We start from the raw sequence: 15,237 nt of genomic DNA on the forward strand, positions 1-15,237 counted from the left end.
TAGGTACGACACAATACCAGTGTATTGTATGTATGGAGTTTCACGAAGTAAATTGTTCATTCTTAAATGTTACATTCCAGGAGCCAGTTTCATACTCTGACTAGTAACAATACCTTTGTTATGCTGTTGTGTTTCATCCTTTTGTTACTTACAAACAAAACGATTAAACTTCTCGCTTCCTTGAATTCTTCCCGGCTACCCAGTTCGTTCGTCATCCTCCCCATATTGTTCTTTTCAAAAAAAAAGAGATACTTGAATCAACCACTACTTCATCCCAATGTGAAAATATCACAGCAAATTTTATTCGTAGAAGTTTACTTAAGCTAACCACTTATCCAATGTATCGAGGTTAGCCAGAACAAATTGTACATGGGCTATGTTTTTAAAACCAAGTATATATGCATAAAGAGAAACTCTTTAAAACAGTTTGTTAGAAGTTAAAATTAATTTTCAAACTTTACAAGCCTTTCAAAGTTTCCTATCAGATAGTGAAGTAAGTAAATAGGAAAACAGTCAGACTTGCTACAAAAATAGTTAAGAAAAGTATAACAATTTCAAGAATTTCCAGATATTCCAATAACATTTTTGTAACTGTATTACAAAAATCTTGCTGTAGGTTTTGATCTTGTATCTTAGTCCTTGGTTTTGTGTGCTAAATGTATAGGGTTGTTCGGAAAGTCATTTCGTTTTTTTTTTGTGGAAATGAAAGACAGTTCTCGTATAATAAACACATACTTTATTAAATTATATATTAACCGTTCTGGTCCAACACCTTTTGCCATCTTTCTGGTAGTAGCATAATTCCACGCTCATAAAATTTTTGGTCTTTGCTGGCAAAAAACTGATCGAGGAGGTTTTTGACCTCCTCATTTGAGGTGAAGGTTTTACCGTCTAAAAAATTTTGGAGTGACCGGAACAAATAATAATCCGATGGTGCCAGGTCTGGAGAATATGGTGGGTGTAGCATTGTATCCCATTCAAGCTGTAAAAGCTTTTGGCGAGTGACCAAACTTGTGTGAGGTCTCGCGTTGTCTTGGTGAAACACTACACCTTTCCTGTTGATTAGTTCTGACCTTTTCTGTTGAAGTGCATCATTCAGTTTGTCCAGCTGATGACAGTAGACTTCCGAATTAATCGTTGTGTTATCCGGTAAAAGCTCAAAAAAAACGATTCCTTTAAAATCCCACCAAACAGACAGCATCACCTTTTTTTGGTGAATATCGGCTTTGGAAATGGTTTGAGCCGGTTCATCTTTTTTGCTCCATGACCTCTTGCGTTTGACGTTGTTGTATACAACCCATTTTTCGTCCCCAGTGATGATGCGCTTCAAAAACGGATCATTTTCGTGACGTTTGAGAAGCGAATCGCAGACGTCAATGCGGCGACACAGATTTCTCTCTGTGAGAACATGGGGAACCCATACATCGAGCTTCGAGGATAATCCCAGGCCTTTCAAGTGGTCATAAACTGTTGAATTTGATAAATTTAACCTCAATCCGATCTCACGTGTTGTTATTCGCCGGTTCACATCAACTAATGCCTTTATCGCGTCTTTATCAGCTTCAACCGGCCTTCCCGAACGTGGTGCATCTTCGACATCAAAATTGCCGGATCGAAATTTAGCGAACCAGTTCTGGCACTGGCGTACTGTCAACACACCTTCTCCATACACATCAGTCAATTTCTTTCTGGCTTGAACAGCATTTTTACCCTTTCTGTAGTAAAACAGTAAGATATGTCGAAAATGCTGCTTATCGCTCTCCATATTTAAAAGGGCACCAACCAAAAACTACTGCGTAGAATTAATTGGAATTTTTCACACACAAGCCTTGCTGTATGAGCTCTCAAAGCATATAAAAATGATACGGCTTAAATGTGAAGTTGGGTGCAAAAGAATACAATTAAATCCTCTGTCGGGAAAAAACGAAATGACTTTCCGAACAACCCTATATATGATCAAAACAAGACAAGACCAAGATTACTTTTGTTTAAAAGTTGCAAACATGGTTATGCTAAAAATATATTTAAACCTTCGGTTGGTCTACAAAATGAATAATAATATTTGTCTTTGCTTTCTAATTGAACATGGTTTTTCCTCTTAGTTTTCCGATCTGATTTACGATTTGTAAAAGCATGTGGTATCGGTGAGGACGAAAGGAATCTTTGTAATCTAAAGTGGCCGATGACACATGAGAATCTTGGAAGTTTGTAGAAACTTATTGGTTTCTTGGTAGCTTTATTATCTCATAAGACGCATACGACTGAATTCGACGATACGTAATGGTAATTTATTTAAATTCAGTATTTTATATACTTCACATTCTACCTAAAGAGATTTTGGATCATTTCAGTCGCCACCTTAATAAAGTGAAAGATTCAAAAAGGAAGTTTACTTCTCAGCTGTCAAATTTATCATTCCGTGTTACAGTGCATTTTTCGTTAGGCGTTCAACCACATCAGCAACAGCTGGAATTTTCCTGTGTGCTATTTTCAATTTCGACTTATTACAAATATACAAAAAAAAGTTTTGTGTTGAAATATGGCCGACTTTGAAGCGAATGTCGACTGAGAAAAATCAATAGCTCAAGTGACTGTTTTCAACAAAAAAAATCCACCAAAAATCCAACACACCTCCGCTCATATTCTACAATAATTAATGTTTACAACTCCACACCACACCACAACATTTTCACGAAAGCAATAATAGGGTACACTTCCGACTAAATCGCGAAGTGATTGACAGCAAAATATAGTTTAAATTAAACAAAAAACCACACAAATCAACTGTTAACTGTAACAACAGTCACTAAAAATCTACAATGACTTTTAATAATAATTATGGACAAATATTTGTGCTTTACGATCTTCTAGAATATCACTATTTGCCAAAAATAATAAGTTCAGTAGTAAATTTTAGGTAGGTAAGTAGGTATAGTCGGCACGATCAAAATTGGCTAAGTCCAATTATTTATCTGTGATAATGGACGTATCTTCTATCTTGTTTCCACTTGGAACTGTAGTCATTTGCTACGTTTTGAACACGCCCTTGTTAAGTTAGGAAATGCTTCATGAGAAGTACAGACAGAATAAAAAGAGATAACCGAATAATAAGTAAGCGGACAGCGGTTAGAGGTTGCTTAGATACACGAAAGATCAGGGTCGGCTTTATAGCTTCCTGGTTTAAATAAGAGTCTTGCTTTAATAAATTCCTAAGAATGTAAAATATTTTTTAGTCCGATGCTGGCATTATGCTCAAATTCTGATTGTCTGCATCTCTTTCTGTTACACATTAACTATTAATGTTATTCCTTTTTCTTTATCAGTGTTCGCTGCAATTCCTACCTGACATCTCTTTTCTATGTTTACGATATTCCATTCAACGGAACCGAAAACTCTTTACTCTGTCCTGATAGATATATTTAAAAATAAAACTTGTTTTCTATTTATTTTCAGGGCCAGGAAAGCAAATATGCAACAGCAGGAACTTTTGAGTGCTTTCCTTGCGCTGAAGGATGTGAAACGTGTGAAGATGATCATCCCTGCATTGTGGCTCTGAATTGGATGATGCGTACTGCAATACTAATACTATCTTGTGCCGTTATATGCTGTTTACCTGTGGTAGTCTTATTTACTTGGAAATATGGGAATGTGAAGGTAAGATTAAATTTTTATTCGTTCATAAATGTATTCAGCGTAAAACAGCTCGGGTTCTTTAGAGAAAATGTAACTGTAAAACGATATTTTGCGAAATGACGTAGGAAACGTCAAAGGTTTTCTCAACGCGAGAATAATTCCCTTCCGTCGTGGAGGAATAGTTTAAAATAATGCAACTGTCGACAAATTAAAATTTCTACGGCATACAAAGTCACTAGAAAATCTAAAATAAAAATCTTATAAGTAAAACTGCTATTTCAATTTTAATTCTAAAATTCTTACGTGTACTCATAAACAGTGCAAACTTCTTAGTGTTTACTATTACCTTATATTTTTAAATTCCTTGGGTACAGAAGTACTTTTACTTCATCATCATCATCATAAGGTCATCAGTCCTAAGACTGGTTGGACACGTACCTCCACTCTTTCCTATCCTGAGCTAAACTTCGCATTTCCCTAAAACTAGAACAGCCCACATCCTTAACTATTTGCGAACAGTAATCTAATCTAGGTCTACCTCTACCCCTCCTAACTCCTGTTTCTGCCTCTAATATGTCTCTGACTAGACCTTCATGCCTGAGAAGGTGTCCTACCAACCTATCTCGCCTATTTTTTATTGACTTCCATAGAGTCCTCTGTTCTCCTATTCTTTCCAATACCTCTTCATTTCTAACCTTTTCTACCCACGATATCCTCATCATCCGCCTATAACACCACATTTCGAACGCTTCTAACCTTTTCTTTTCCGCCGCGCCCACTGTCCATGTTTCGCACCCGTACAACGCCGTGCTCCAAACATACACCTTTAACAACCTTTTTCGAATTTGTAAATTAACCGTTCGCGAGCATAGAAGTGACTTCTTTTTATTATAGGCCACACGACCCTGCGCTATCCTCTGCTTTATATCCCCACTACTCCTTCCATCCTCACTTATCTGACTTCGTAGGTATCTAAAATCAGCCACATTTTCTAATTTTTCGTCTCCTATCTTTATATTCGCTCTTTCCCTACTTTTTCTTCCCTTGCATATCAGTATTTTAGTTTTACTTTTATTTATTTTTATACAGTACTCATCTGTCAGTACCGCTTTCATTTTATTTGTTTAGAAATTATTTACGTTAATTGTTACTAAATGTGAATCGCGTATATATTAATAATTTGTACGCGTTGATATTCAAAATAGATCCCCAAATGTTTCTCGTTTTGTGAATTGATTAGCACCAATTGATGCTAATTGCATGCAAGGATTGGGAAATTTGTCGAGAATGCCTGGTTCATACACCTTTTCGCCTCTTGCCGTCTCGATTGTGGTATCTGATACATATTTAACAACCCATGCCAATAACCAACGTAAGCCCGACTTCTCGTAACAAAATTAAATTCACCTCCAAAAGCCAGCCCTCGACCTGGACTAAATAGCACTGCTTAGTCGAAATTTATTGTATTTATTCATCGACAAAATCGTAGTTTGACAGTTTTTTCGATTCCTGATAGGCTATTATTCAAATAGATGATCCTATTAATCTTAAAAAAAAACTATTGTTCTAACTTGAGAAGCAGTAACGACCCGGAGTGGTCCACATAATTTCACATAATCTCACAATTTTCATCACATTACGTTAACCGCGGAAACGCATTGTCCACTAAAAAAGCAACGAAATTCATTTTGTCAATTTGTCACTACCACTGTAGGCTATGAGCACAGTAAAAGACTTGCTCACCTATTAGGTATTGTGTGGCATTGATGTCGCTCGAAATGCAGTTTCCCCATCCCAAATGTAATTTTAAAGGCTAAAATGATCAATAATTTCCTTTGCTCATTCCTTCTGCGTCGATCAGCGTAATAATTCGTTCGCTTTTACATTTACTTCTATTTACTATGCGTAAAGGTAATATGTGCTCATCTTTCTTTGGTGAAAATGAACACCACACAAAGTCTCTACGAACTACTAACCCGCTTCCAAAATCTAAAGAAATAAATAATTTAATTGGTACGTAACGTAACTCTTTCAATTTACAATTTAATTAGTAGTAATACAAACTGAGTTCGAAATCTGACATCAAGCTTACTGAGAAAGCTCTTTGAAAGTGATCTAGACGACTGCTTACATGTATACTACAAAACACCTTTCATTTCATCCCTTATTACAAACGCGAGCGGTTAATGAGAGATCACAAGAGAATTTACCTTTAACCGTTCGGATTATAACATTTAATATTAAACTCACTTTCGAAAAGTTTAAAAATAAAATAATACAGTAACTTTATTTAGCATTTGTAAGACCCTAAGGAAGCACGCAATAATAAACAAAACTAAAAAAGGAAAGCCTTCACCGAAGGAGGTTTAGCCACTTCCTAAATTGAATATTTAACATACATAAGAAACATTAGATTGCAGGAAAAACATCTTTCTGGTACTCGGATTCGGGCGTTTTTTGGTAAAGGCGCTAAATGACTCGTTTAAAGGAATTAGTTATTAGATAGTAGAAAGCACCACAGTTTTAACCTGATTGAATCGTAAACAGAGATTAACTTTATTCGATAAAGCGAAGTGTTTTCTGAATAAAAAGCTCCGAATGAAATATAAAAGCTTTAAGTAAAATGAATTATTTACTCCGTCTGTATATCTATTTCTAACTTTCTTTTATTCATTATATTTGGTTTGCATTAAATATTTCCCTTAAGGGTCATAACTTACAATGATTCTTACCGAAAATGGAAAGGTAATGAGTGGGAGTTATCCATTATCTACCATTTTTCTAATGATGCCCTAACAAGGAGAAACGATCTCACGCTTTACAACGAAATAAGCCACGAGCTCGTTGCTACAACTTTTATCAGTTTTTTAAAAAACTGTTATCCATATTTATCACATTCCGTAAAGAAAGACAAATGCAAAGTTCATGGCTTTTAGCAACAATATTAAAATTTATTACAAAATGTAAATATTTTCTAGCTAAGGATGAAACAGAGTAGCGATGCGTAGAAACGAAGATAGAAAAATAACAAGAGAACGTGTCCAAAAGTGTAAATGTTTGCCAAAGACAGGATAATATAAACAACAATCACAACAAAGCGAGGTTAGCCATTGGGAGATCTAACTTTTTCAGTTAATGTCAGAGCCCCAACTCAGAAAAACTTCCGAAAGACTTCTTTATATGTACATTCACTAAAAGCGTTGGAAATCTCAAGTGGCTTTTTCCGTAATTTTATTTCACTCTGTCGAAATTCTTAAACTGGCGTTTGTTTAAGTGCTTAAAACGTATTAATTAAAATAAAATACTACTTAAAGACATTACGATTGTTATTATGGATACATTAGTGCAAATACAAAGGTATCTTAATGGAATTTTGCCGCGGAATGTAAACCATGATGGAACAAACTTCATTCTCTCCATTATCTGCTCCTGCAGGTGAACTAATTCAAAATATGACTTACACCAGCTGTCTTGATAAACCGGGTGGGTTAATTAATTCCGTAATTATTTTAAAGTGGCCCGACGTTATCGTGGCATTCTGATGACAACGAAAATTACAATTTAAAATATGTCTCAATTTTTAAAAGTTTTAAACGGCCAATTGCAAAGGGTTAAAAGTTAGAACGTCGACTTTAAATTAAATACGAATTGCAGAAGTTACACTACTTGCAATAATTTAGAACTATCGGATAATTGTATTCATTATTCATTAAGTTGGCCGACAAGTTAAATAAATTTAATTTTTGAAGATTTATTAAAGCTGCGATGTCTTCTCAATTTTTTCATCCTTCATCGTCATTCTCAATTAAAAAAGTTAATCCCAACTTAACATTACACGACTTAATAGAGGGGTAGAAGTAGAAGATAAAAACAGACAGCACAGCGTGCTATGCCGACATTAAAACAAATTTTGTGGCAGAAAAATTTCGTAAGGTGTTTAAAATCAAGTTAATGTAGAAAGAATCTACTTAAATCCAAGTAGCAAGCACATAAGTACAGAAAATTACTTTTCCAGTGGGAAACTCATTTCTACGTTAGTATAATGGTTAATTTACAAAATTGATTATCTTTTTGGCAGCTAAAGCTCCAGACGCAAAACAAATAAAAATCTAATTATGTTAAGGTTATGAAAGAAAACAAAACTGAAAAATAGTAATGCATTACTTTTGATAAGAATTTAGAAACGGTAATGTAGCTTTAATATGTGGATCGTTGGTCACATCTGGGACTTAAACATCATCTGTCACATATCTACCTGTTACAATTACGAAATTTTGCTAATTCTCTTAAATCTTGTGAGCGCTTTAAATACGCTTCACTCTTCAACTTCCGGTACCTTTAAATTAATTATGTAAATGTCTATTAGGATTGTTCCTGTATTAATTTAGACCATTTTCTCTTTTCTCTTGAAACGTATAAGTAAAGTAAGAAGTTGATTATCTGGGACTCGGCGGATGTTATTTGTAACGATTCCAATCGATAAAGCCGGCGCAATATCGGCGAATCACTTTCCAGGGTCATAAACCATACTCTAGATGACACATATACCATCGCGTAACAAAAGAAATTCGATAAAGTTCGAGAAAACTGAAGAAATATCAAGATAGTTCGATTACAATATAAAGCAAGCCGAATATAACCAGTCGATAAGTGACAAACTATCATAATTCGATGTCAGACAAATAAGCAGTAGTTTAAATGCCAAGATAGTGCAAAATAAATTAGTTATGTAATAAATAAATAAATAAGTTACTAGAAAATTTGTTGCATTATTTTTCATATGTGCGCTCAAAGTAAATTTAAAAAGCACAGACGAAATCAAACTAAACCAGAGAAAGTTTAAATAGATCTTCCACCTTATATTATTCTTCCTTCCTAAATTGAATATTTAACATACATAAGAAACATTAGATTGCAGGAAAAACATCTTTCTGGTACTCGGATTCGGGCGTTTTTTGGTAAAGGCGCTAAATGACTCGTTTAAAGGAATTAGTTATTAGATAGTAGAAAGCACCACAGTTTTAACCTGATNCTCAAAGTAAATTTAAAAAGCACAGACGAAATCAAACTAAACCAGAGAAAGTTTAAATAGATCTTCCACCTTATATTATTCTTCATGTTTGTAAGTAAGTATTTCAAATGTATTTATGTTGTACTCACAGTAGACTGATTTTTATTGTCTCTATTGTTCTGTGGAAAATACAAAGGTAATGTTGCGAACTACTCTCAATAGCAATAAATTTTCACAGATAATTTACAACTGGTCCAATGATTTTAAAAAGCTTCGTAACCTATACAACGTTCGTAAATGTGACATGAAACGGTATAATAAACGGTGTGCAATAAAAAAAATACTGGGTATCATTAAAATTATTTCTAGCAATTGGTAACAGTTTACAAAGTGTAAAACATAGAACAAGAACTTCTTAAAACAATACAATAATAACTAATCATGAAATTTAAAGGGTAAAAAGACGTTTTTGCTTTGTAATGCAATTGTTGTAGCTATCTCCTCTAATAGTACAATATTGTATTATAGAACTAACTGACCATTAAATTAATATTTAATCGAAAAAACCCCAACTAACTAGCTAAAAATCGCTAATTTCGTGGTATCTTTAACTATTTGCGAACAGTAATCTAATCTAGCTCTACCTCCACTCCTCTTTACTCCTGTTTCTTGCCTGCCTAGTCCTTCATGTCTGAAAAGGTGTCCTATCTCGCCTATTTCTTATTGACTTCCATAGAGTCCTCTGTTCTCCTATTCTTTCTAATACCTCTTCGTTTCTAACCTTCTCTATCCACGGTATCCTCATCATTCACAACACCACCAGACATTTCGAACACTTTTAACCTTTTCTTTTCCGCCCCGCCCACCGTCCATGTTTCGCATCCGTACAAACGAAAGTAAATAGAGTAAATACTAGACACGGAAAAGGAACATCCAGATTGCGATATTTTGTGTTTTTTTTTTCTAGTAAAAGAAGTCCCAACAAAACGTAGAATCTATTATTTAAAAGCACCGGTTCAAGTTTAAGCTAACAAGATCTAGTACACGAAATCGTAATCGTTGAACAGCTGAACACTTACAAATCCATTGCTTTTATTTTTAAAGGGTTGAAAGTAGGTGACAATGTCTTTTGAGAGACTTTAGCAAACCTTTCAGCAAAACTCCAAGCTACATATATATGAAACAAGTTTAAATTAAACTAAAAATAAGTTTCATTGCCATGAAAACATACAAATAATATCCATGAAGAGGATAATTTAGAAAAACTCGTTCAAAAGTCCATAGGGAGTCTAGAATTTCAATTTGTGTTTATTGCATGTCAAATAAATTTCCTCAACTTTTATTAAAACGAAAATGATCCCACTCTTTATTAAAACTCTCAAGTTTTTAATAAAGTCTAAAGTAATATTGGTAGTCCTATACAATTTCGTCAATTTTACAAAAATCCAAGTGCCACGATACACATCACTCCAATTTTTTAATCATGGGTTCGCTCGTTGCGGTTTACAACTACGTTGCACGAGAGAAAATCAAGTGAAGCAATTTCCAAGCAGAAAGGTACTAAACTTCTTCAGCTGTAAGTTTCTACCACAAAAAAGCTGTTGACTGGTTGCACCAGTCCACAAAAGAAAGTGCATGCATTATAAAACACATCCAAGCGCCATAAAATTCAATGATACATACTAAAAAGCATCTCTCTCGTTGCAAACGTTTTGACTAAAGTAAATTCAGTCGCATCAAACAACATAAAATTTTACCTTTAAACCAAAGATACAGCACTTCACACTGTTAATGTCGAAACGTTGGAATGAATATCTACACCAATATACGAGTATATAGACCGATATACTGCAATTGTTTTATTCCACCTGTGATATACATAAACATGAGGGTAGTAACGTTACCAAAAACTCCAACTGCTGCATATGTTGCTTAATATTTCCACATTCAACTTATTTTTGCATCTTGTAATAATACGTTTTCAATCAAACGCTAACGAGTGCAGATTATAACTAATCGTTACGTACAACTGACTTGTCTACGTATCAGCTTTTTGCGAAGGTCGCCAATAGGTACGTGTGTTTCGCCGAATGCCAATAAGATAACGCGGTAACTGTTCTTAATCATTAACGGCTCGTTAACTGGGGTACTTTTTGTGTATACTGTTCACACCCCCTACGTAATGGTAGGTACTATGAGGAGATAAATAAACATATATAGGTATGTTCCGTGAACAATACCCATCAGAAAAGCTCCTGGATTAATTTTAAATTCAATTTTCTGAAAACTATGTAAAATGTTCCATAAATCTCACACAAGCATTAGAAACGTACTATTCTAGTAAGAGCATTATATTGTCTCATTTCGTACTGATTTAAATCTCGCTAGACACATACATATTTTAGAATGCCTTCTTCGAACGAACCTGGAAAATCTACGGGAGATTAAAAAGGGTAGGTAGCATTTATCTTTGCCCAGTACAACAGAAAATTTATTCTAAAATAATATTTAAACCTATAAGTACCTTTACATTCAGCAATTCGGCTAAAATTACAACACAACTGTTAAAATAAACTCTTTCAAGTAGTTTCTTGCGGTAATATCAAATTTAGTTTCAATATTAGTTAAGTTTTATTGGTTTTTATACAAAAAAGGTGTTCTTAAAGTCAACATAACGCGGGTTACTGTAGCTGTTAAATGTAAGACACTATGTATTTTTCATCTACAAAATTAAAGGAGAGTTCCAGTCGTAAAAGTAGAAGCACTGAACAAACTGTACTCGTAAGTGCATAGAATTAGCGTCTTCATAAGAAATCAACTCGTTGAAAATTGCCCTGGGATAATAAATCTTTTTTAACTTACGAAGGAAGTTTTTATAGGTTAACGCCAGTTCAGCAGCTACTTAAATCAAAATGTGTTTTTGTATTTGCGCATTAATTAATGTACCTGATAGTGTAAGCATTTTAAAAACTCAACGAATGAAATTAGTGAAACAACTTTTTCTAGATAACTACATAAAAGAAATTCATAATGAAATTGTGCAACCCTTATCGGGATTACTTTCATGAAGAAATTGGACATTCAGTTTTGTGTATTTTGATAAGATGAAGAAAGCAATACGTTCTTAAAAAGGCAACGTTATAACCCTCAGACATATAAAAGCAGCAAATTTTTTGTCACACAATTTCTAAGATATCCCGTGAAGACACGCAATTTGATTCAACCTTTCCAATTTGAAAATATTGGCAAAATATTTTTAGTCATATAAAGGAACATGTCATATCTTTGAATTATTTAGGTAATTTTCTGTTCACTGTAACAGGGCTATTTCGATAATAAATTAGAAGAGATCTTATTGAAAGAATTTTTCGTATAATAGGTATCTCGCAATATCAATAAAAAGGAAGAAAAATTACTCAATATTTTACAGATCAAAATTTCCTGAACCAAATAAGTACCCATAGAGATATAGCAATAGATCGCGCCTTCCCCTTTCAAGAGAGAGAACACTGCGTAAAATTCCCCTGTTGCTATCATACTTTAATAAGGCAAGCATGCGCAGACAGGTTAATTCTACTCGTGACTACAGTACGCATGCTCGTCAAACTACAGAAGAGTAACAACAGGGCAAATAATTCTAGCACAGGATTTATTTGAAAATATTTGCAACAATATTCAGAGTGTACATTTCAAAGCAATTTACGTTGTGTTATATTTTCTTAAAAGATATGAAACATATTTGATGTCGAATGTAATAATTTTAAAGTAGTGATCCTCGAACAGTTCTTTGGAATAGCGGGAAAGCTGCGATATGGGTTTTAATGTCTACTTTATTATAGAGTTGAAAAGACTATTTATCTGCTATATGAGATTTCTCACATTCACTGTTCGTGCAACTCCTTGAAAATACTTCCTACAAAATCTTCACCGCCGATTTTGATTTTTATGAAAGAATTAATGTATAATAGCATTAGATAAATGTGTTCTCAATTTATCTGGGTATTCATTACATGCCAAAAGCCGGTTATTCAGGTGAAGTAAGTGAAGAGACTCTCATCGATGAAGAAGTAGGCAGTAGCAGCAGGATAATGCGCCGCACCCATCCCCGGAAAGGGAAGACATCACGCTGGATCGACCAGTCTACTGCACCTCCATGCTCTTCGTTAATTGTTCGTATTTCCAATTTCGGTTTTGCTTTTTCCGAGCGTGAAATGTTCATATTGTTCGTCACATTCCCTGACACGCATTCGGAGAGATATTCGAAGATGTAGTGCAATTTTCGTACTTTCTGATATTGCAATTTTTCACCTATTTTTGAAAGCACAAACTGTCACTGTTACGTGCATTTATTGAACTTGATTTCGATACGCAACAAGAGAAGTTCTGACAATAAATTATAAATCATGCGGCTACTCGAACAGACTTATAACGTAGAAAGTTGGAGAATGTCGATTGTTGTCAGATTTCAATATAAAATTCTTTATATGAATGTGCCCATCTATAAATATAATGCAGTGAAATATTTATCTGTATTATCAGCCACCAGAGAGAGTTTACTTCATAGTAAGCTATTGTTCATTAATTATACCTATGTTAAGGTCAGGATAATCTTAAGGAGAACGTTTAAGGTTCTGTGGTAGCTGAATATGACGTTGATTAATGGTTGAGTACAGCCGCAATATAGACAGCAAAGTGAACTATTGAAATTCAAACTACATTAAACAGCTCATTAATTTTATTGTAATTGGCTTAATTGTTTCAATATGAATCAATTAACACGTGCCAAACGGACGCTACGGCCTATTTGACATACATACGTAACTAAACAGTCTTTACAACAAGTTATATGATGCATCAAAAATCATCATTTGGACAAAATGAAAATGCCGACACGAATTTTATTTGAGTATCGAAACTAATACTGCTTTCATCAGCAAAGAATTTAATAAATACCTCTCATAAATTCTGCTGAATTTCCATCATATAGTTCTTATTGCAGACAGTGAGCCCTCAATTTGGCAAAAGTACACTTTTTATTTCGAGAAAAAATAATCTCACTCAAAACTGAATACGAATATTTATCTCTCTTCACGAAATATTAAAATTAATTTTATGCGGTTATGTTTCGTACTTTTTGACATTGAACTCCCAACATATTGACCTCTTTTCTCGCAGTAAAGGTTCATTAAATGCATCTTGATGCCCTTTGCTGACCCACCAAACCGAACGCTGGCAAACGTATAATTTGCCCGAGGGCGAAGAAGATAAAAGTTTTTTGATCTTATTCCACCTAAACGAAATTATTTATGACTGTGTAATAAAATCAAAGAGACATTTATCGTTAAATTTGAAAGCACAATAAAATTGTAATATGAGACGAACAGATGGCACCACAGTGAGTACATAAAGTTGTAGAACCAAATATAAAATAACTTTTTTATCCCTTTTAATACGAACTACTTGTAAGCACTTTTCCTGCGAGAATCTTTCTACAAAATACTCACAAAAGGGCAAAATATCTCAAAACATCTGTCTAAAATAATAAAGCTACAACCTCTGGAGGAAACGACTTGATGCTTTTCGGTAATTCCACTTTAGAAGAAACGGTAAATTCTTGACGTCCCGTGTGTATTAGTTTAGACTTTGAAAAGGGCCAGGAGATCTTTTTAAAAATCGTTACGTTTCCTTTTGCGGATGCAAGCACAAATAATTTTGATGCGAGACCCATCAGATGGAGCGTTATAAAATCGGTTTCAATCATAGAATTTCAGTTCGATTAAACTTTATTTCATCGACGAACTGTGAGAACTCAGCAAGTCTTGAAAACATCATGCAGCGACAACTGACCGTCGAAATGTCGTCTAAAGCAGATGGGGACGTCACTTTATCAAAAGTATCGTTGCAGAGCATGATGACGCTGCCAGCGCGGAAACCAACCCCATCGTGACGATGCGAATACTACCAAATGTCCTCGACCGGAAATTGGACTTCCGCTAACAATCAAGTCAGTTACTATAGTAGTAGGCAAAGACCGTTCATGCTTAGCCCAAATCGCTTCACTTCCTAACCACAACAGAAACGAAAGAGAAAATGGAAAAAAGAAGCTAAAAAGTGAAAGCTTTTCCTTCGACGAACATCTAAAAACTGCGTAAATCACAATTAAAAATAGAACTGCAAACCAACTTTAAAATCAGAATTCATTTTCTCTTAATGTTCCATTGTCAAATCTCATTTCTCGAAATAAAAATGTTCGGTCTCTCAGAGTCTCTCTGAAAACGAGACTCGAGTCTCCGTCTCTCAACGAGTCTCTCTGGTGTCGCTGAGAGAGACTGTTAAAAATACTGTTTAGCGTCTCCGAACGAGAGACTCGGGTCGCTCGTAGAGAGATCCTCATTTCGTATCTAGTCTCTGAACGAGAGACTCGAATCTCTGAACGAGAGACTCGAATCTCTGAACGAGAGACTCGAATCTCTCAATAAGTGGTGTCTCGATAGACATGGTTAAAACACAGATCCCAGTCTTTCTACGAGAGACTCGAATCTCTGAACGAGAGACTCGAATCTCTCAATAAGTGGTGTCTCGATAGACATGGT

General features: G+C 34.6%; 1 protein-coding gene across 1 annotated transcript in view; it reads left to right on the forward strand.

The window, feature by feature from the left end:
• The window catches only part of LOC108738265 (probable G-protein coupled receptor 158), a 115,951-nt gene that overhangs the window by 74,322 nt on the left and 26,392 nt on the right, over positions 1-15,237 (forward strand). Inside the window, exon 5 of the mRNA XM_025978927.1 lies at positions 3,454-3,654. Within this exon, the coding sequence (XP_025834712.1) occupies positions 3,454-3,654 (201 nt within the window). The remainder of the gene's footprint in view (positions 1-3,453; positions 3,655-15,237) is intronic.

This window comes from Agrilus planipennis, unplaced genomic scaffold, assembly GCF_000699045.2.
Source record: "Agrilus planipennis isolate EAB-ADULT unplaced genomic scaffold, Apla_2.0 scaffold88, whole genome shotgun sequence".
Lineage (NCBI taxonomy): Eukaryota > Metazoa > Arthropoda > Insecta > Coleoptera > Buprestidae > Agrilus > Agrilus planipennis.